At 41.1% G+C, this 23,613-nt stretch overlaps 1 protein-coding gene across 2 annotated transcripts in view; it reads right to left on the bottom strand.

The window, feature by feature from the left end:
* The window catches only part of LOC110290928 (bifunctional heparan sulfate N-deacetylase/N-sulfotransferase 3), a 158,192-nt gene that overhangs the window by 60,929 nt on the left and 73,650 nt on the right, over positions 1-23,613 (bottom strand). For both annotated transcript variants that reach the window (XM_021157836.3, XM_029475610.2), the window contains exons 5-6: positions 13,717-13,902; positions 9,074-9,202 (exon numbers count right to left, since the gene is read on the bottom strand). In XM_021157836.3, coding sequence (XP_021013495.1) covers positions 9,074-9,202; positions 13,717-13,902 — 315 coding nt within the window. The remainder of the gene's footprint in view (positions 1-9,073; positions 9,203-13,716; positions 13,903-23,613) is intronic.

The following is a 23,613-nucleotide window of genomic DNA, read 5'->3' as shown; positions in this document are numbered from 1 at the left end:
AGGAGAAATGGAAACAGAGTGAGGGAGTGCCATAGAAAGGTGAATCATGAGATCAGATTTTCACAAAAGCATTCAGAATCATTAATTTATGAAATCACAAAAGAGTGAATGGGGTTCAGAGAGTTAAAAGATACAAAAAACGAGATGGCACCTAGTGTGATTTTTTTTCCCCTCCGAGAGAAAGATGTTTCTGTTTGTAGAAGGTTATGGGACACTCTCAAGGATTAACTAAGGAATACTAACCTTCATTTCTTTGACCACTTGAACACTTGGGTTTGTTTTGTAGGTGAGGTTTCCAGAGAGGGAGCTGTGGGTTTTGGCATCAAAGATCACGCCTACCAACCAGCTCTGGATTATGTAGAAATGCTATCAGCAAACCCAGTAGCAACCTGTCCTGTAAATCGCAGTCGTCCATCTCACCATTCAGCGATTCTTGGGTGATGCACAGGACCATTTTTGTCCTCTCTAGGGTTCCTAATGTACTCAGGCTAAGAAAAAAAAAAGCCACATCCTATCTCAGGTTTCCTCTTGGAATTCGGATCTCATCCTGCGGGAGCAAACAAAGCAAAGCCCAGGACCATGACGAGTCTACCAAGATAAAGTGGAACTTGAATCTGGCTGAGTCCTTGGCATGTATAAACTACCTTCAACTCCATCACACTGCCCATTTCTGACAATTTCCTGTTGATTAACATATTATCTTTTCATTTCAGTGTGTTTAGATACAAATATATAGGGATGTATCCTTGATTCAGACAAATCTGAGAAATAGATTGTTCATCAAATCCCCTTCCATTAACCGATTTACTGACATGTTCTTAGACTTCTTAATGATACCTAATGACGCCTGCTTTTCTTAAGTATGGAAGCTATAAGAGTGGATTGTGCCTCCTTTGGTTTCTTTAACTTCACAGTGGTGATTAATCATATAAGGGCACAGTCAGTTAGGAGTGAAAAGATTAATGAGAGCAAAACTAGAATTTCATTGGAAGACAGGAAATCTGTGAAATACACACTTTTGGCTTTGCCAGTATAAGTATCTTATCAATTTGTAAGTAATGCCAACCAGATTTATTATTTAAAGACGGAACGACATAGTTGTTTGCTTATAGTTCCTGCAAAGCCCATGGGACATATTCCACCCAGCACCATCACTTGTAGCAGACATTCTCTAAAGCACACAAACACACACACACACACACACACACACACAATCAACAAAGAGACAGTCACCTTTCCCCAGACAATGGCCTGAATATTCCCGCCATTTACACATTTCCTTGATGCCAGGTAACTGAGCCATACTACCCGTGTTTACACGTATGATGCAAGAACTACTGGGCATCATAGAAGGCTATTTCCGCAGCGTGTAGAAACAGCATGCTACCTTGGTAGATGTGCTGACCCAAGAGGCAGGAAGGCTGGTGTGTTCAGGAGAATACTAAGAGTGACCCGAGCAGCTCATGTCCTCTAATTGGGACTTCACTTAGAATCAGGGAGTTGAACACACCAATCTTCCAGTCCTTTCCAGCTTTAAGTGTTTGTTGTCACAGTCACACTGCTTCACCATCACTTACAGAAACCTGTTACGATACTTGTGCCAACTGGATTTTCCTCTGAATCTTACATTTCATTTACTTGCAAGCAAAGACGCTGCCAGGATGCAGTTTTTATGAAATCTGTGCTTGGTGCGATTCACATGGAGTATGTCACACGTAACTCATGTCCCCAAACATGGCTTTCCAGCAAACATTTACAAAGCATTTAGTGAGTTCTTACTAAATCCAAAGTACATCTTACTGGATCCTAAGATCATCTAGGCGTAATGAGACGTATAGAGGTGAACAGTGCACAGATTTTTCTTACACAATAGAGAAGATGTAAGTGTAAATGACCCTGCTATGGGGCAAATGGTAAACAAGAATATGAGCCTCACAGATAGGCAAACGGAACCCAACAAATATTAACTATACTCTTACATACTAATGCCACCAAATGACTGAGATTTTTTTATCCTCCAATACTAGAGAATTCCTTATTATTTTTAGTGCAGCATTTATTCGTGTGCATGTACGTTCCTAGTCTGCTTGAGTACAATAATCACCTCAGTTAAGCACATGATAAGTCTCTGTCTGAAAACTCCCCTGGAGGGCCTAACTCGTGAAGTCTAAACTTTTTAACCAAAGGTCTCGGGCAGTGCTCACTACTGAATCATTCAGCAGTCATTTCTCATTGCCTAAGGCAGCTGTGTGATTTGTTTGTTACTTGTTCTATAACAGAGTGCTTTGTAGGACCCGATGACAGCGACAGCTCAACACTTTTCATCAGGAATAAGCAAAAGTTGTGTTCTTTCAGTTGAATTTTATACATTCACATGCAGAACATAGTCTTAAATATCTAATGTGACTTAATTTTTCTATATAGACCATCACCGTGTGAAATTTGTTGCCTTAATTGTAATCTAACCACGTGTTACTCCCAGTTTAAGATAGCCACATCTCTGTTTATGTTTCTTTGATTATATTTTGGGATTTGGGTAGAAGGGGGTCGAGAACATGGTGAAGGAGTGCTGTATTAAGTTGAGGGAGGCAGAGAATGAATGATGGGTATAAAGTTTGTTGATCATCAATGGGAGGAGAGGCCCTTGGTCCTGTGAAGGCTCTATGCCCCAATGTAGGGGAATGCCAGGGCCAGGAAGTGGGAGTTGATGTGTTGGTGAGCAGGGGGAGGGAGGAGGGGATAAGGAGAGGGGATTTTCAGAGGAAGAGCAGGAAATGGGACAACATTTGAAATGTAAATAAAGAAAATATCTAATAAAAATTAAAAAAAAAGTTTGTGGCCACCGGTCCTGTGCAATGCAGACTCAGAACGTGCACACCAATGTGCGCTGACAGGAGCCTCCCCCAAAGGCCAAGCAAGTGTGGTGAAAATGTCAGTCTTCAGGCAAGCCACAACCTTTTGGATAAACAAAGCAAGCAATGACTTTATTCTCAGTCACTAATACAGATAAGTATAAATGACCCAGTCCTCAGGATATCTGCTGATCCAAATAAAAACACTGAAGTAGGGTGACACCCTTGCTTAGTAACCTGCCCTAGTGACATGGAGTTGCCGTTGCCTAGTTAAAGCAATCCCACTCCTCATACCTAGTAATGTGGGTTAGGAGAAAAGGGACTGAAAATTTGTGAAATGTACAGTTTCCCTTACTAGTTCATTTTGCATAAGGCCTATTTTCTTGATTTTTAATTGAAATGAGAGCCCAGTCCATTTGGATGGTACCATCCTTAGGGAAATGGCGGTCCTTGGTGTGTATAAGGAAGGTAGCCGAGCTGGTCACTAAATGGCACTCCTCCTTGATTCTGCTTCAGTTCCTGCGTCCAGGTTCTTGCCTAACCTTCCTACCCTGACTTCCCTCAGTGATGGACCTGTAAGCACCAAAACCCCTTTCTCTCCAGTGTTTAGCATGGCAATAGAGAAAGCAATCTAGGACAGAAATTGATACCAGAGCAATCTAGGACAGAAATTGATACTTGCTGCGATAGACCAGACTTTGTGGCCTTTGTGCTTTAACATGGCTTATGGGAGGAAAATGGAGAATTTTGAAGAATTGGGCTGGAAAAGCCAATGAGTCATCATGGAAATCCAGGCATATTGGGGATTACAGGAATGTGGAGTAATGATGATGATGAACAAGAACACTGCAGAGTGTGTTGTGGAGCTGGACTAAGACTACCCGATAACTTCTGTGTGCTGTGGATGACAGAGCCGGTGGGGTGAGGCTTTCCAGGCCCTTTGAAGACTGTGCCTTACAGTCCATGGCATGCTCCCGGATGCCCCACACTGACTATTTTTGCTGTTGCATTTTGGTTTTGCGTAAGTTTGATTTTTGTGTTTAGGTTCTTACCTTTTAGGATGAGAAGTATTTAATTCATTTTGGATTTTGCAAGAGACTGGAAGTATGAGAACGGATATTTTAAAAAGGCATTGAACTTTTAGAACATTAAAAATTTTAAAGAGTGTGAGAAATTAAAATTTGAAATGTGTTTTATATTGAGATATTAATATTATCTTGAGATCTTAGAGAAAAACAAGAGAGAAAAGGTTTGACAGTCATGTATTTGTGTGGCCAATCTTTTATCATAAAAACTGAAAGCAAGCTATGAATAAGTAAAGGTATAACTCCATGTACATGAGTGTGTGTGTGTGTGTGTGTGTATGTGTGTGTGTGTGCTTGTGTGTACCTGTGTATGATGCAGAAGTTAAGAACACCTGTTGCTCTTGTAGAAGGCAAAGTTTTGGTTCATGATAACCACATAGATTCCCACTACTATCCATAACCTCAATTTCAGGTATCTGATGCCCCTTAGGCTCTCCATAGGCACCAGGCATGCACATAGTGCACAAACATTACATGCAAGTGAAAACATACCTGCATATAAAACAAAATAACTTAGCAAAAGCTTAGCTAGAGGGTCCTTTTATGGGGGAAATGTGTAAAGAGACATACAAGTTGAACGTGCCTATGTGCAGCATCCTCTTTCCATAACAGAATCTGTACAGAGCCTGGATTCCAACCTCAGTCCATTCATGAAGCCACCAACACTCATCACATGGCAGGGCTGCCTGGCCCATGGCACTGAGGTCACTGGAAGACAGCCTAGGTTTTCTCTGCCGGATGGTGCTAGGCTGTCGCTGTACTCCTCTACTTGTGTTACATTAAGTTGATTGGCACTTCTTTTTACACAAGGAAAAACACATTGGCAGCAGTGTAACAGAAGGTCCTTCAACCTAAGTTGTTCTATAGTTGCTGTTTTCTTTTCAAGGTTTACTCTGAAATGAACCCCATTGTACCACCTCTTAACCAACAGTGATGTCGTTCTAACACCTTCAAGCGCTGACCCACGGGGTGATCCTTTAAATGATCTTTAATCACAGTCCTGCCTGTATTTTCACTTTCCAGCCTACGTATCCGATAGCACTTAAGTTCTGTGTCTCCAATACTCATCTACCTTTCTGATGGAAACAACTTCACTAGGTATTGTTGGGGAACAACATTTTAAATTAAGGTCTACATTACTATGTATTCATCCAGCCACCTTCCTTCAAATCTGCTATAATGAAAATTTCTTTCAGCTAATACATAGAATGACCTGATAAGGGGTTTTCACTCCAGTCCTGTCCTAATAAAACATTTCTTCTGCTGAATTCGGACATGTTTCAGTGACGCTGGAGGTTTTGGAACCCGAACATGGCTTTCTCTGATCATTTAATCTCAGTGTGGGAATTCTTGGGAAGCATGCCCCAGTCCTCACTTTGGTCTTCTAGGCAGAGATCACTCATGACAGCACACAACCTCGTGGCTAGACATGGCGGAGTCAAAGCACTGACTTCATACGCACCTGTCTCTACCAGGTAAGGGGAATCCCTCTGTAAGTGATGAATCATTCTCTGGTCCCAGACTGGATCCTCTGCCCCAGATGAATCATTTTAGCTCAAGGTCTGTCTCATGATATATGGCAAAAGCTGCCTTTTGTTCAAATTAGTCAATCTTTGCTTACTGAAAATAATTATCTTCAGAAAGTTTTCTAATCTACAAATAAAAGCCTGTATTTCATTTTACCCCTTTGTTCCATTTGGGTATCTTCATAAAAATAAATAAACTTGTTAAATATGATTGATAAAGTTTGAAAAGTAGTAGGTGTTGTAAGAGCTTGCTCAGTCAATATAAATTGGCACCCAGGTTAATCTAACCATTGCTATTAGCATTTTTAGGTTAAAATTTATATATTTGTTTATTAATGAAAAACATTACGTATCAGATAATAGGTAAAATATTTAACATAAGTTCATTATACACAAGTGACTGATTTTTAAATATCTTTTGTGTTGAGTGGAGATCATTTGGTCCATATAGTTCAGAGATAATCATAGGGGATTTTCAAATATTACATCATCAATGGCTAGACAGTCACACAGATGGGCTCCAAGTCCATTGCTGGATCAGAATCTTGTAGAATACAGATTTAAGGATCTATAACCTTTGATGATTTTGTTAGCATTTTACAGGTTTTTAATCGAGTCTTTGGTTCACAATCTTACTCTAATGGGCTTCTTTTCTCTGCACATTACTGATAAAGTGAGGAAAAAGAAAAAAAAAGAAATCCATACAGACTGGCTAAAAGTATAGATAATTTAAAGCCAGGAATGGGGCTGCACACCTTAATTTCCAGCACTTGGGAGGCAGAAGCAGGAGGTCTCTGAGTTCCAGCCCAGCCTGAACAATGTAGTAAGTTCCAGGTCAGCCAGAGCTACATAGTGAGACTCTGTCTTTCAAAACGACCCTGAGATTCCACCTGACACCAATCAGAATGGCTAAGATAGAAACCACAGATGACTACACATGTTGGAGAGGATGTGGAGAAAGAGGAATACTCCTCCATTGCTGGTGGGATTGCAAACTGGTACAACCATTCTGGAAATCAATCTGGAGGTTCCTCAGAAAATTGAATCTACCTGAAGACCCAGCTATACCACTCTTAGGAATATACCTAAAGATTCCCCACCATGCCACAGGGATACCTGTTCCACTATGTTCATAGGAGCCTTATTTGTGATAGCCAGAAGCTAGAAGCAACCCAGATGTCCCATGACAGAATAACGGATACAGAAAATGTGGTTCATTTACACAATGGAATACTACTCAGCTATTAAGATGGAGGACATCCTGAATTTTGCAGGCAAATGAATGGAACTAGAAAATATCATCCTGAGTGAGGTCACTCAGACCTAAAAGGACATACATTGTATATACTCACTAATAAGTGGATATTAGCCATAAAGTACAGAATACCCAAGATACAGTCCACAGAACTCAAAAAGGTCAACAAGCTGAAATGTCCAAGTAAGGACACCTCAGTCCCACTTGGGAGGGAGAAGAAAGCAATCACACATGGGGAGGAAGAGAGGGACCTGGGAGAGAAAGTGGGCGGGGGTGGGGGGAGTGAAATGGCGAGGGGAGAGGGCAACCTGATCTGGTATTGGGTGAGGGAAAAGGACTGAAGCCCCAAGGGCCAGCAGAAAGAATGGAAACAGGCAACCTAAGGAGATAGGAGGTTGAAGGGACTCTCCATAGTGTACCAGAGACCTGGGAGGTGAGAGAATCTCAGAACTCAAAGGGAGGGACCTTAGATGAAATGCTCAACAGTAGGGAGAGGGGACTTGTAGAGCCCATCTCCAGCAGGAAGACAGGGCATCAAATGAGGGAGAGGGGGGCCATGCCACAGACACAACTCTGACCCATAATTGTTCCTGACTGAAAGAATTACAGGGATGGAAATGAAGAGGGGCCTGAGGAAAAGAGGGTCCAGTGACAGGCTCAAAGTGGGATCTAGCTCAAGGGGAGGTCCCAAGGCTTGACACTATTACTGAGGCTATGGAGTGCTTACAAAAAGGGACCTAACAATACCACACTCCCGAAGACCCAACAAACAGCTGAAAGAGTCAGATGCACCCAACCAATGGACAGAAGCAGCTGACCCCTGTTGTTGAATTAGGGAAGGCTGAAAGAAGCTGAGGAGAAGGACAACCCTGTAGGAGGACCAGCAGTCTCAATTAATCTGGACCCTAGAGATCTCTCAAACACTGGATCACCAAACAAGCAGCATACACCAGCTGATATGAGGCCCCCAACACATATACAGCAGAGGACTGCCCGGTCTGTGTTCAATGATAGATGATGCATCTTACCCTCAAGAGACTGGAGGCCCTAGGGAGTTTAGAGGTCAGGCAAGGTGAGGAGGTGGGGACATCCACGTGGAGATAAGGGTTGGGAAGGAGGTATGGAATGTGGAACAGTTGGAGGGTAGATGGGGCAGGGATAAAATATGGAGTATAAAAAATTAATTAATTAAAAAAGGAAAAACCAACAAAACAAAATATAGATAATCTAGAAGGGGTTATTTGTGGAACATAGATCAGAAATATTTGCTTGGATAGGGTTTAGTTAAGTTTGATAGCCTTCCTAAAGGCTGAATGCTATAAAGGATTCTGAGTTATGAACTAAAGCTACAGATGCTACAGAAGATGAGTTACCTTTTCATTTATCTTCTTTTCTAACAGCTAAAAATAAGATTTGCTTTTGAACATAGTAGATGATGAAGAATACTTACAGTTTTATTTGTCGAGCCTGTAAAAGTAAGGTCAAACTGAGACTCTTTCAAATTTTATTGTTTATTTCAATCATATCCAACTTTTATCCTGGTAATTTTTTATTTGGAGATAATTGCAGTTTTCCATCTTGAATATTGCTAAGGCCAAGGGCAAATCCATACATTTGAAAATAAATTTTATCTTTATTTTTCCTATTCTCTTTCATGGGAGGAAATCGCTAACAGCTTTTCCCTTCTGCAGGTTCCTTCAATAGTTTTTCTTTCAGCACACGATTTTATGACACTCACCGCTAGGAAAATTAATGTACCAGTGGCTTATTGCGCTGCTGATACACTAGTATTAAGATATGAAGGAGAAAGAGCAGCACACCATTAATCAGGGATGCTTCACCACCCAGCACGGCAGACCCAGCATGGATGGAGAATGAGAGAGGCCTTTTACCCAGCTCCTATCTTCGTGCTTACAAAATCTGTGCTTTCTTATATCAGTGAGGAGAGAGGATGAGAGAGTTGGACAGAGGAGAAAAGGAAAGGGTGAAAGGGGGAGAAAGAGGGAAAGAAGAGAGATCAGTGAAAGAAGAGAGGATGGGCCAGAGGACAGAGAGAGAAGAGAGAGGAGGCAAGAGAGAAAAAGAAGGGAAAAAGCAAGGGAGGACAGGAAGGAAGGAAGTAGGGAGAGGTGGAGGGAGGGGAGGGAAGGATCAGGCGGATCAGGAAGATCAGGAGGATCAGGAGGATCAGGAGGATCAGGAGGAGCAGGAGGAGGGAGGGTAATTTTATTCTCCATAGACACGATGTCCATGCTGTTTGGTAACTATCCAATCCCCATTTCTCCCTCAAGGTGATGTTTGTGCACCTTGCCATTTCAAACGTTATTTATTTGAACAGAGACTCCAAGTACTTACTGGGTTGAGAACCACAGTGAAGAAGAGCTCCCCTCCATGAATACTCTTGTCCAGTTCCCTGGGGCCCCCTGGATACTCCTTGTAGAAAATTGTGTGGGTGAAGAGCCCGCAGGTTTGTCTTGGGAGAACCTGAAGGAAAGAGGGGCAAGTAAGGGGAACGTTCTGGTTTCCATCATGCAATCTTAACTTGTTTTCCCCGTGGAAAGCATATAAAGGCATTTATTGAACGATAACCAGGAAACACTGTTGCAAGGGGCCTCAAATGCCAGGTGTGAAGGTCGCTGGGTCCAAAAGGAAGACAGTATCTGTTTAGTTGGTAGCTTTAGAAAGTATTGTAAACAAAATGACAAAAGGTCACTTTGCAGAAAGAAGGGCTTTCCATCCTTTGCTGCCAATGGCCACATCTGTGATGAGGTCTTTGTTGTTGTTGCTACAGATTTCTCCATTACATGAACGTGTAATTATAAAAGAAGTTGTGTAAGACATACTGTTCTCAGCGAAGCCTCACACAGAGAGATGTGGAGTGGCCTGTGCTTGCCGTACTTGGAGACAGAAAACCAATGAGTATATTTGAGAAAGCTGGGAGTTCTTCAGCACCATGTGGTTGGGCATTCTGGTCATTGCTTGCAGGAAATTTATCATCATTTTATTGCCTTAACACAAAGCATTTTTAGTTCCAGGACCATTTTGCAAACATTACCTGTTCAAGACTTCCTACATCTTCAGCCTTCCATGTACACTATATATGTTCCAGTAGTGCAGACAATATTGTAAGAGATTTTATTCTACTTTTTGGATGCTTTCCCAGGAAATATAATTCTTAGCTCAGTCAATGTACCAGATACTTCTGAGTCAATCAAGACTACATGTGTCTCATTTATTTTGCTAAAACAAATATACTGAGAAGATATTTTATCTTAGGTCAGTTAAGATATTTCAGTTTAAATCTCAGGTTTATTAGCTGGGGATTGTTTATGCCTTAAAGTATCATGAACTGTCAGAATGCCACGCAAAAAACCACAGCCAAGAAAGGGGAACTGATAGAGAAAGGGTTCCAGCTGAATCAGGTATCCTCACTATCAATCGCCGGACATGGAACTTCATGGAACTTAAAAGCCATTTTCAGGCTTGACTCACGGACTTGGCAAATACTTTTTCTAAACTCGATGCTTGTTCACGTAGGAGAACAGAAGTGTGCTTGCACGTGCACTCGTGTGTGTGTGTGTTCTATTCTTAGAAGACAATATTTATCAGAGATACGATTGAAATACATTGTATGAAATTTTCAAAAATTAATAAAAATATTAACAGTCTATTAAGGTAAGGAGACATAGCCAAATAAAATAAGTAATATTAAGTAATACTTATCTGTGGTCAAATGTCAGGCTACTGATACATTTTAAAGGGTATGCCTTCAAGTAAATGACTTTTAGGGTTCAGTTTGTGTATCTTGCTTAGAAATCGCAGCATACACGCATGACTGTCTGTGAAGCTAGCTTGCCCAGGTCATTTGAGTAGAGACAGAATTGTGAAGAAACTTGAATGTTGTCTTTTTCTTAAATTCTGTGAGTTTGAATAAAGTAAAGGGGAGGCTTTGCTCTAAAAATATGTGTACCCCCATGAGTCTTGGAGCCTCAGTGGGCCACAATGGGAGGCTGGGGAGACAATTAGGGGTGGGATCAGGGTCCTGATCCACTGTCTTGATTTGAGATGCAGCTATAGGATGATGGACGCATTTCTTGAAACAGCTCTTATGCTATGGAAGGATGAGAACCCTCTCCACAGTATTTTAATGGAGACTTTCCCTCAGATAATGGTGGTAGTGTAACACTGTGAAATTCAAACTTGGAAACTGTGTAGCCTCTTCCAGCCTTGAGCAGGCTGGCTGAGACCTGATCTGCCACTGTCAGCTAGCCCACCTACAGTGGAGTCTTCTGACCTAGATTAGGTCTATTGTCCTGCCACATCTGTGGTTTCCTTCAAGACACCACTACCTGCTGAGAGGCTGAACCTGTTTCTCCCGCGCCCCCCCCCCCCCCCATCCTGACAAATGGAGATCCTGGCATGGTGGGGTTGGGTTCCCCCACCTTTGTAAGTTCAGACTCTTAAGTAAACATTGGTTTTGATCAGAAAATTTTGTTTTAGCTCGTTATTTCTCTCACAATTTCTCCCATACAGCCCCAGGAACCTGATTCCTGTAGCTGTGGGAGGCTATAAAACTGTAATCTTTGTAGTTGCTGACAGTTCTTGGGAAATGGTGAAAGCCTTAGACAGCAAGTCAAGGCACAGTAGTATAACACCAAGGAACCGTGTTAACAGTGAATTGGCCAGCGCTGGCCAGTGTGTGTGTGTGTGTGTGTGTGTGTGTGTGTGTGTGTGTGTGTGTGTACAGTTAAATTGGTGAGAGGCCCTATCCCTGGGCTGCCCTCTATAGCCAGTGTGTACAGTGAGAATGAATCTTGTTGCTCATAGGCCTCTGTGTCTACCCAAAGAGTCACATTTAACAACCAGGTTCCAGGGTTGAGAACACTAGTTTGGTATTCATTCCTTACTGTGTGAGGATAAAAAGTGCCCAGTGAAGAGGCCCCATGTCCTACTAATTCATGAGGGAGACTCATGGAAGGAATGCATGAATTCAGAGAATAAGAAAACTGTAGGTCTATTTGAGAACCACAGCACTGCACAGTTGGTTACATATGTTAAAAGGAAGGTTTGGTGGGATAGGAATAGGTCGGGCATCTCTGGGAAGCCATTCACAGTGAACACAGCAGTCTGTGCTGTGGAAGACAGAAATGCAGGCGTAATGCTCAATATCTCCAGTTTCTTAAGTGTGCTTTAAAGAGTATGCAGATAGCGGAGACTCATAAGGGTAGAAAGGTCAGGAGGAGTCACAGGCTGGCATTGCCTACTGGCTAGCCTTCATGGAAGGGTGAGGAGAAGGTGCAAACTGACCAAGTGGGAGCTGGTACCACAGTGGACATAATAACCAAGCAGTAAGTTAAGATGGTGGATTCAAAAAGAGTGAATGAAAAGAAAGTCTAAAGGAATGATTGTGGGTGTTTGATTTACAGTGGGAAGTTTGAATTACATAAATGAAGTAGTGATAGCAGGATCCATGATAGCATGAAGAGAAAAATACTCTTAAGTCTTTTGATTTTAATTTGTGGATGATTTCAGTTCCATTAGAAAACCTGGGTGTGACAAAAGATTCTAGGGTTTCTGCCTCAGTTCCCGGCTCTTGCCCTCCAGTCTTTTAGGAGGGCGTCTGGCTCTCCAGTTCTTAACTTGTAGGCCTATTGGATGGCTCGTCATGATTTTCTACATAACCCACAGCCTGCTGAACACTCTTCAATGTGGAAATTCTCATGTATAAGCCCACACATTGAATCCATATGAAAGCAGAAATCATAGGGACAACCGTGTCAAAGCAGGAAATCTGCCTAAGCTTTGATTAACAGCAACACTGATGCGTTTGCAACACATTCAGGAGGTACCGGAAATGAAGTCCTTTGGGCAGGAGCTTCAACAGGACAGAACTGGACTGAATATAGCCTCAGAGACCGAGGCTCGCCACCATAGAACTGCCGACATTGAAATAGCGAAAGAACACCACCAATTGCTTTTAAATTATGATCTTCAATGGGTTTTTAAAACTCCCTCTCATCAGAAAGTTGGCTGACCGAAGCATGATAAATTCACTTTGAGTACCAAGGAGGGGCAAGCTGGGAGAAGAATGTGGCCATTACATCCTCTTCTAGGGTTTATAGCATTTTTCTTGTTGAAGGACACATGGATAATGGGCACTAAATCCATGTTAAATGCCATTATACACTTGAATTTTTGCAGACATTAGAAAACTGTGTGAACAGAAGTGAACTGCGCCTACCCTAGAGGCCGGATTATCTGACCACATGTATCTGCCTAACCTAGCACTCTGGGGCTCATCAGCTTCCTGGCTGTTTCTCTGCAGTGTGTGAGTCTAAATCAGAGGCTGTGCTTTCTTTCACTAATAACTTTCCTTAAGTTCTGACTTGGGAAAAAATAGGGTCCAATGGCTGACTTTGACGGAGCCACGCATTCTTATATATCACATGGTTTTGTTACCACTTCAGAAAACGAAATGAGACAGAGCCGCTCCAGAGTAGTGATTTAGCCATTTGTTCTCTGTTGTCTGGTGGTGAATCATGACTTCACACATGGCTTCTTGCTGCACACAGTGCAGTGTTTTGGGAGGACCTGGCATGGTAAAGAGCTGCAACCTGACAAGTTTATGAAAAGGGAACATGGTGATTGTAGACAGACACCATGACTTTTATCTACTGAAAGACTTTTGTAAGTAATGTTAGAGTCTAAAATTATTTCTAAAATTGACATAATGTTTTCTTAGCATTTTTACATGACTGATTGCTTGCAAGCATGAATGCCAGGAAAAGAAGCCTTTCATTTGTATTTTTTCTGAGCTCTAGGAAGTAGGAAGACACAGCTGTCATTAGTGAGTCTTCCTGAGGTATGACATCACTCTTCACACAGCAAGCCCTTTCCCAAGCCATATTTGTAACCCTTGTCTCTCCCCTTTCTCCGTCTTCGCATGTGTACTGTCACCAGGAGGAAGGGACCAAACCCTACAGGTGCAGGATGCTCACCATGATGTTTTTGTGGATGAAGCCTCTCCGATATCTAGCTGGTTTCAGATGTGGATATTCTTCAGTGCTGGTGATTTTAATATTCCAAACCTTCTTCCAGGCCTCATAAAGCTGAACGTGGACAGGGTAGACACCTGAATGGTGAGGGGACACTGCATATCCCATATCAGTAGGGATGCCGTGCTCCTAAGACCAAGAAAACTCTCATTAGAATGTGGGAAGCTTGACCTTTCATTCCACCTCCTCCCCAGAGTCTCACTACAGAGCCCAACCCTAAACTTACTGTGAACTCACAGCGATTCTCCTGCCTCATCCTCCCCAGTGCTATGATTATAGGCACACACCACCACGCTTAACTTTGAAGATTTGTCTTGATTATACTTTTCTTCTTGGGATTTGAAATATACTCTAAATACATGTTTTCAAATCCATCATTAGTTATTGTTTGGTGCAATTAAAATGATATATATTAAGACCATGAGAATACTTGACGTTGGGTAGCCATCAGCCAATCTTATTGTGTTGATTAGGTGGGAGGTGGGAGGAAGGGCAAAAGACTGTACTTCACTTAACACATTCTTGGCCACCTGTTCTTCCCACTGATCATAATTTTAAGAGTTAAGTAACAAATACATTCTACAAACAATATTCAGCTTGTTCCATGGGATACAAAGAATGATGAACTTTCCAAGTATAACTGGCCTGCTCAAAGGATCTTGCTGTGCCTGCTATACTTTCTATCACGTTTGCTACATTTCTTTTGTAGCTTCATTATGTAATGGCATGCTGTAACATGTGTGGCAGTAACACAACTAAATCTCAGCAGAAGCACAGAGGCTTTATTGCAAACTGCAGAAAATTTTTTCTAGGGCATGTTTTGGTGTTTTTTTATTGTTGCTGCTTTTTAAAAGAGGAAGCCCCTCATCGTTTAAGCAGAAGGTACCCAAAGAGAAAAACAATCTGGGAATTTACACGGTTTAAATAAAACACCACACACACACACACACACACACACACACACACACACAGATACTAGTTTAGTTAAAAGCAAACACCTTCCAAACTACACATGCATAAATGTGTATGAAGAAGCGACTAAGAATAGCTTGAAGAGTTCCTTCCTTATCCAGGTCCTTCCCAGGTCCTGCCAATTCTGTTAGAAAATCCTGGTGACTGCTGATTTATTTTGGAGAGGGTTTGGGCTAACTTGGAGTCACTGTAATTGTTGAGGCTTTAGGTGCCCCAGGAATGCTTATCCATTGCTCTTGGCACATAGAGAGAGTTTCCCAGACACAAACCGTGAAATCAATGTTTTAGAAGAAGAACACTCCAGGTTTTAGTATTGACGGGTATTTTTTTTCCTGAATGACTCGTTTTGCTCTCTGTTTATATTTTTGAATTGCTTGACAACTTTCAAAGACTCCACTGAAATAATCTGTCTTTGAATTAGTCGTGGATATCTTTTTCACACCCAAGGGCAATTTCACACAGAGGATCAGAGGATCAGGCTGCCAAATAGACCGCCTTGAAGAAATGTGCTACAAATGGATGCGGAAGGCAAAGAGATCTGGGTTGCTTTCCTTCTCAACCTAGAGAATATCAAAAAAAGGGAGAGAGGCATAAGTAACATCTGCTCACAAGAGAGCCAGCTGCCAGGTGTCACCACCCCACAGTGGTAACTGTCCTTCCTCTCAGGAGCTTCATGTACTCTTCAAAAACCCCCTCAGTCCTCTCTAGGAAGGATGCTAGAAACGGGAGAAACACAGAGCGGCTAAGAGAAACAGAGAGAGATATCGAGACAAGATGGGGAACACACAAGAGATAGACTGAAGGATGATGGAGAAGGATTGACAACTTCCCTTTTATCTTCAACCTTTGTAGACATTTCAATACTTATCCAATCACTATCATATAATTTAGGACTTCTTTTAAATAGAAGTGAAGCATCTCCTTGCTCCCCCTCCCCCTCCCCAGTTTTAATTAACTCAGATTAAGTCACTTTAAAAAAATCTAAGAATTATGTACCAAGATGTAATTTTGTTAGAAAAGGTCACTAAAGTACCAGTCTCAAATACTTTAAGAATAGGAGTGCAAGTTAAAGATCAGACAAAATGGATTCCCATCAAAGATGTTGAAGGAAAATAACGGACAATGACATGTTACGAACTTCTTAGAGAACACGGTGAGGAAGCAATCCACAAGAACCAGAGCTAAATTTCAAACTCGAAATGCCCGGGAATCCACAAGCAATGATGTTGGTCAAAAGGTCAAGGTAGTTTGTCCGTGCTTGCTTAGTGCTCTTGTGATTCCAGGGAATTGGATGCATAGCAAAAAGATGACTTAGCATAGGAAGGATGGCTCCTTTCTTTGACTACTTGAAGAATGTTTGATATATGTAGGTTTCATTTCTATTTGCTACTGTTTGTTAAAGTTTCACTTTTCTTTTGCAGGCTGGTGCAGTGATCAGGATATTTCACAACCACACTTACATCTGGCATTTGGGAGAATAGCTAACCACATCTAATCCCCCAACCCCCTTTTCTAGCCATTGCACAGCCCGCTACAGAGCTCAAAGTGCTGAGAAGTCATTAAGTAGAGAACCAATTACTATGGCTCTTGCAGCAGGGCCACTCAATGAATGTAGCTGACTGTTGTTACCCCATCCAAATGCTTTCGTGTGCTGTGATTTTAACACACAACCACACAACTTGACCTGGAGACTACAGTATGTCTGAACCTCCATTTATTGATTAATTTATTATTAAAAGATACAGAGTCCTTTTCTCTACCTCTACTGAGGATTTGGGAATCATATCTCATGGCTCCTCCTCCTCCTCCTCCTGCTCCTCCTCCTTCTCCTTCTCCTTTCGTTTTGTGGGCCATTTTCTTTGGAACCATATAAATACACCCATTTCTCATAGCTCTCTGGTGGAGTAAGAGCTTTAGAAATAATTTTATATAAAGACTATAGAAACCCATATCTGCACTTAGTGCTCCTAAGTACAGCCTGTTATCATTTCCCATGAATACTACAACTAGTGAAACCCTTAAATGTGTTTACTCTTCTCTGAATTCGCTGCAGTAGCATAGTAGACCCCTGTCTAAGGCCATTTGGTACAGGTCTCTAGTATTCCACCCATATTTCTCACTTGGCCCCCCCAAACCATTCCCCATATAGCAGACAAAGAAATTTCTGATAGACTCAAATATGATATGACTTGTTATTTAAAATCTTCCAGGCTGTCCTCTTGCACATAAATACATAGTGATAGCCTGACTGTGCTCTGTGCCTCCCTTGCTGCTAAAATCCAGCCTCCCAAGGTTTACTCCTCATCTCTTCTTTCATCATGGTAACCTTTCCTGAAGTTCACCAAATTCCTAGTATCACCCTCTTTTGCAGTCTGGAGTGTTCCTACTCTAATACCCGCCCCCACCCTCCATCAACTTTTTGAGCAGGATCCCTTTGCATATTCTTGGCTGCCTTGAAACTCTATACTATATAGAGCAGGTTAGCCACAAAATCATAGAGATCTGCCTGCCTCTGCCTTCTGAGTGCTGGCATTGAAAGCATGTACCACTATATCCAGCTTCCTATTCCATTCCCTTCTCTGAGTAAATCTATAGATGAGAATTGCGAATAGGATATATTAGTGCAACAGTGGCACTAATGTTATGGGGGTAACCACCACTCTTGCATTTGAAGCCCATTCCATAAGGCTGAACCCACACGTGATGCTGCTAGAGTGGCCAAGAATTCTATATCTGCTAAAGAAACATCCAATAAAATGATTCCTAATGAGTAGCCTTTCCCCCCCAAAGTGATATAGCATAATTGTATAAATGTTTCTTTAAGTCTCTTCTATACTAAATGACTCTAAGAAGTCTGGGTTCTGTTTTATCTACTGCTGTCTACTCATTGTCTTCCCAACTGCAAACAAGACAAACATCTATGAACAAGTGTGGAGATGATGCTGATGCTCACCACCCTCTTCTTTTAATTTTTCACTTTCTGAATTATCTCAGCTCAACTGTCAGTTTGTTCGAAGTATAGATATATAGTAACTGACTGAGGAATTTTAGTTACTGCATAAATAATACATGCAAACACTTTTGAAGATGTAGTTGAAATTATTACTATTCCAGGGTCAAACCTTAAATATATAATTTCAAAATAATAATGTTTTTACAATATCAAACTTTTCTTATGTTATACTATACGCTATAATAAAAACTTATGTTTTACAAAATGAAGAGTTTTCTTACATTATCATTCAGATTTTCCAGATAGACAACTTAAAAACTTATCCAAGTAGATAACTTAAAAGACAAGGTTTGCTATAATCCTTGGGAAAATTCTCTCAAAGACTACAGGAAGTAAGAAAGAAAATCAGTATTCAAGTATTCAAACAACACAACCTCTTTATTATCAAAGTACTAACTCTGACAGTTATTTAAACTCTGACTGGTAATTAAGAATGGTGTTTTACTTTTGTTGTTTCTCTCAGTGTTAATCTCTCTAAGCAGAAGAACCTTCGTGTTTCCCATCCATGACCAGAGAGCCCACTGCTTCTCTTATTTCACGGATAAGCAAGCCTGTTGTCTATCGTAATTTCTAAGCCCACAGTGATTGTCTACCATCTGTTGGATATTCTGTCGTCTACAGAGAAAACAGCCAGGAAACTGCAGCAATGCACTTTGGAAAACTTCTAGACACCTTTCTGCTTGTAGTTTTAGTTGGAATGTCGCATTTTCTCAGAATATAATGCTTTGGTTAACTACCTCACAACACTGGGATTCACATTTGCAATTTACATGAGTTTGAGATAAAGCCTCCTTCTATTTACACTTAGTATTATGGTCCTAGAAACATCTATGAAAAGACAGATTCTTTTTCTTTGACTTTGTAAGTGCCTTCCTTTAGGACTGTGACTGTTGGAGATACTGTTTCACAAAGAGTGCACTTACCTAGAAGATGAGAGTATCTTTAGAAAATAAGATAAGACTCAATGTTTGAATATATTCTTTTCATATAATTCATATATATATACATATATATATATACACATACATACATACATACACACACAGACATATAGATGCGCTTTTAAAGACATTTCTTGAATACAAGGCACATTTAAAAGACAGTTTGTTTTCCTAATGTAAAACTGATAGCTCATATATACATCTCTGGTCCTGAGTACCTACAGGGCCTGTGGTGGCCAAGGGATCAGACCATGACCTCAGGGACAACTGAGGGTAAGTGTTAAATGGCAGTGACAGGGGTCAGAGTGGCCCAGTGTATGTGAAGACTGTTCAAAAGAAACCTAATAATTCAGGATCTCTCTCTCAGAGAGTAAGAGTTTGGCCAGTATGCTAAGACTGTTAAATACTAGACCAGTTTCTGTGCTAAATGATAGTATTGCTGATATAGCTTAAAATTAAAGCTCTTGGAAGATAATTAGATGAGGAATCGTATTTTTCCCAGTCAAATGTGAAATAAACGCGTTGCCCAAGCAGTCCTTAAGTTTAAGATTAAAAAAAACTATTTCCAGTAGGGTACAGTGACACACAGTAGGGCACAATGGTACACTGTGTGGTACATGCCTGCAATCCCAGCACTTGGAAAATTCCATGAAGGAATACCATGAGTTCAAGGTCAACCTGTCTTTGAAAGCTACGCTAAATTAAAATTTTTGCCATTTTCACTTTATTTTTTTGGTTTTATAAGTAAATTTATGTTTACATGCTAAATATAAATACATTATTTTTAATATATGGTTTAACTGTAAACATATATTCTTTCCTATTTACATTTTACAGGAGTAATGACACATTTATAAACATTTGGTTAGTAATTTGTAGGTCTAGCTACTGCACATATCTGTTTTTCTTATATATGCGCTTCAATTTGCAGTACAAATTGAAAAACCCTACTGTGATGGCTATGTCCCTTTGAGTGAACTTGCCTTAAGGATTTGAAGTCACCCTCTGCTGGCAGTCATTGTATAAATGATTTATTTGCTCATTCACATGCTGGGATCCTGGAACCCCTAAATCCTTGCAATTTCCCAAAGTCCCAAGCAGGGTCTTTATTGTTCATGACAAAGTTGAGATCATATTTGAGTTTATGCTTAGGCTAAAAGGAGCAACTGTGTAATTAGAGAGTAGGGCACTGAGGCGGGTAATAGAGGTGACCTTCTGGCAGGAGGGGAGAGTTGGAGAGTGAGTTCTGTCACAAGGACGGTGAGTCAGTCACTCTATCATGCTGATGGAGTAAAACCTTAACAAGCACTAGGATTCAAGGCTTATTCCCTGACTGATAATATTCACTCAGCCTCAGAAACCTCAGAAAGCAAAGACTCTTTGTCTTGCAGTGTGGAGAACAAAAACCTGCTACAATAATATAATCAACAAAACTCCCTGGATAAAGATGTTAATGGTGTTAATAATGAGATCTTGTGAGACAGGACGGAAGTGTGACCCTACCCTTCCGAAGAAACATTCTGAGAGAAAGCATACAGTGTTTAATTAACTCATTGGTAAGAAAAGGCTCCCATCCTTTCAGTATCCAAAGACACAAGTACAAGGGAATGAGATTCTCAGGGTCTCAGGGACCCCGAGACAGGCAGCTGGGATGGGTGAGACAGCCTGGTCTGAGTCCTGGGCCCTGTCTCTCTGTGTTAAACAGACTGAGCAGTAGAATACTGTTTACATATACAGTGCCTTGGGCTCTTCTCTGACCACTGTTAGAGGCAGTGAAAGTGACTATTTCATCTCTTTCAGCAAAGCAAAGGGCTCAAGGAAAGAGGACCAAGGGGAAAAGCCCCCGTGGTCCCAAAGAAACAGCAGGATAAAACATGAATCCTGTTTTAGAGACGACTCAAGAACTAAGGCATTCGGAAAGGCCACCCACCCTGATAGAGATCCCACCAGCTACAACTGGCTGTAGTGCAAAGAGCTGCCATCAGGGAGTGGCCGCAAGTGCTTCTTGCAATTATCCTGTTCACTCAGGCATTGGATGATCAGACAGCAGTTGCTTGATCTTTCCCACAGCTACAGGCCAGAGACGAGGCAGGGGTTGCTGGAAAAGAGGGTGTGTCCACTATATACGGCGCATATATGGCATATGAGAGGGGTTGGGGAGCAGGAATAAGGGGATGATGATGTAATTATATTTTAATTTAAAAATTAAAAAAACTTATTAAGTTAAATAAATCCCTCCATTGTTATTTCTGCACCCTCAAACGTCAGAATTCTTACATAAGTGCATACATACGTGCTTAAAGAACACTATCACAACCCATATCATTTAATAAAATATTTAAGTTGACAAGTGAAGATATCAACAGCAAATCTACTTTGATATCTTAATTTTAAAGAAAATTGACATTATGTGTCTACAATGAGGCAAGGATCAGCCCCATTGTACCATTCCTATGATAGGGTTACAGCAATGAGCTCTTTTTTTTTTTTTTTTTTCAAGACAGGGTTTCTCTGTGTAGTCCTGGCTGTCCTGGAACACTTTGTAGACTAGGCTGGCCTCAAACTCAGAAGTCCACCTGCCTCTGCCTCCCGAGTGCTGGGATTAAAGGCGTGCGCCACCATGCCCGGCTTAGCAACGAACTCTTTTTTTTAAGGCATTAATATATGTATATTAATTAATATTAATATAATTAATATATATTAATTAGGTATTTATTTCATTTACATTTCCAATGTCATCCCAAAAGTCCCCCACACACTCCCCCACCAACTCCCCCACCCACCCACTCCCACTTCTTGGCTCTGGTGTTCCCCTGTACTGAGGCTTATAAAGTTTGTACGACCAATGGGCCTCTCCACTGATGGCCGACTAGGTCATCTTCTGCTACATATGCAGCTAGAGACACGAGCTCTGGGGGGGTACTGGGTAGTTCATATTGTTGTTCCACCTATAGGGTTGCAGATCCCTTTAGCTCCTTGGGTACTTTCTCTAGCTCCTCCATTGGGAGCCCTGTGATCCATCCACTAGCTGACAGTGAGCATCCACTTCTGTGTTTGCTAGGCCCCGGCATAGTCTCTCAAGAGACAGCTATATCTGGGTCCTTTCAGCGAAATCTTGCTAGTGTATGCAATGGTGTCAGCGTTTGGAAGCTGATTATGGGATGGATCCCCAGATATGGCAGTCTCTAGGTGATCGATCCTTTTGTCTCAGCTCCAAACTGTGTCTCTGTAACTCCTTCCATGGGCATTTTGTTCCCAATTCTAAGAAGGGGCAAAGTGTCCACACTTTGGTCTTCGTTCTTCTTGAGTTTCATGTGTTTAGTAAATTGTATCTTATATCTTGGGTATTCTAAGTTTCTGGGCTAATATCCACTTATCAGTGAGTACATATTGTGTGAGTTCTTTTGTGATTGGGTTACCTCACTCAGGATGATGCCCTCCAGGTCCATCCATTTGCCTAGGAATTTCATAAATTCATTCTTTTTATAGCTGAGTAGTACTCAACTCTTAACACTATGCATTTGCCTTCAACCCCTGCCTAGGACCCAGCAGCTTTGGAACTGGATAAGCTTGAATGGTATTTAACAACTGAAATGTTCAAACAAACACCAAAAACAAGCTAAAGTTTCAGTAAAAGTACTGAAAAAGGTACCACGCCGTGTGTCCATCTGGTTCAGCCTCAGCCCCTTGCAATCTCTGAAAGTTATTAGGTGTCCGTGTCTATGTATCTCTGTCTTCCCTAATCACCCATTCCTCTATTGTAAGTATATTTTCATTTAACAGGCTATGCTTTCTCCTCTCTCAGAGCTCCTTCCAAAATGCTGCAAGTGTCACATCTGTCCAGTAGCTCCTAAGACATCATGTCACTAAAAGATGTGCTTTTCCGAGAGCACTCAGAAGAACCAGGGAGCACCTGTACTCTGTCTATGTCAGGTCAAGTTTTGCTTTAAATTGTTGAGATCTGCTCAACTGAAATACAAGAACGAGGCTTTCAGAAATTAAAAAAAAAAGTGAATTTAGGTAGGTTTGTTTTTATATTTAAATAACTGAAAAGAGATTTGGCTGGGGATGCAGTAGATATGTTGTAGGGTTTGGTTTACCGAAGCTTTCTCTGTTTTTACTTTTAAGCAATGAATTTGATTGGGACATTGGAGGTTTTTCATACATAATAAATCTGTAGACCATCTAATGATAGTGACAGATCTCCAGACTGTTGTCAAGTACATTTGATCTTTCAGAAAACATATACGGTTGGTTGACTAGCTAGGAATGTTTAAGTCTGCATAACACTAATTTTAATTGAGATTCAATAGCCCTACAAGAGGCCAGTGATGGGATTGATGACCCGTCACGGCTATTACACACCCTCTGGTATCCATGGTAGCTACCAAGGCAGTGATGTAGGCAGCACTTCTCAGACGCCAGAAATTACATGTCACCCTAACACCTCTGCAAGAGAGAAGTGCTGTAAATGGGAGCAGCGATGTGCTCCATTTGTTTTACCTATTGATGCTATGGCCACTGATGGCATTGGGGCTTGCAGCTAGATAAACTAGCTGTAACTGTGGTGGTTACATGGGCTTTTAAGCTTGACAAATCAGGATGAAACCCGATCCAGCTTCCACTAGCTGTGAGGTCTTAGTGAAATGATATATGCTCTCTGCTGGTTGTAATACGTGGCTGTGAGAATTCCTGAAATCAGTATAATGTATGATTCCCAGTTGGAACCAAGCTATTTCTCTTTCTTCATTTCCTTAGGAATCAAGACTCTGAAATTACATTTCTGTTACATTTACAGAGTAATTTATTTTTAAAAAACAATATTCCCCAGTTTGGGCATAGATTAAATAAAAAGAATGGAAGACTGGGGAATTAGGTAAGTTGCTACAATGATCCAAAAATGAGAATAAAATG

The sequence above is a fragment of the Mus caroli genome, unplaced genomic scaffold (assembly GCF_978045245.1).
Source record: "Mus caroli unplaced genomic scaffold, Mus_caroli_1 scaffold_3, whole genome shotgun sequence".
Lineage (NCBI taxonomy): Eukaryota > Metazoa > Chordata > Mammalia > Rodentia > Muridae > Mus > Mus caroli.
The sequence above is the reverse complement of the archived record's forward strand: the minus strand, read 5'-3'. Positions and strand labels throughout refer to the sequence as shown.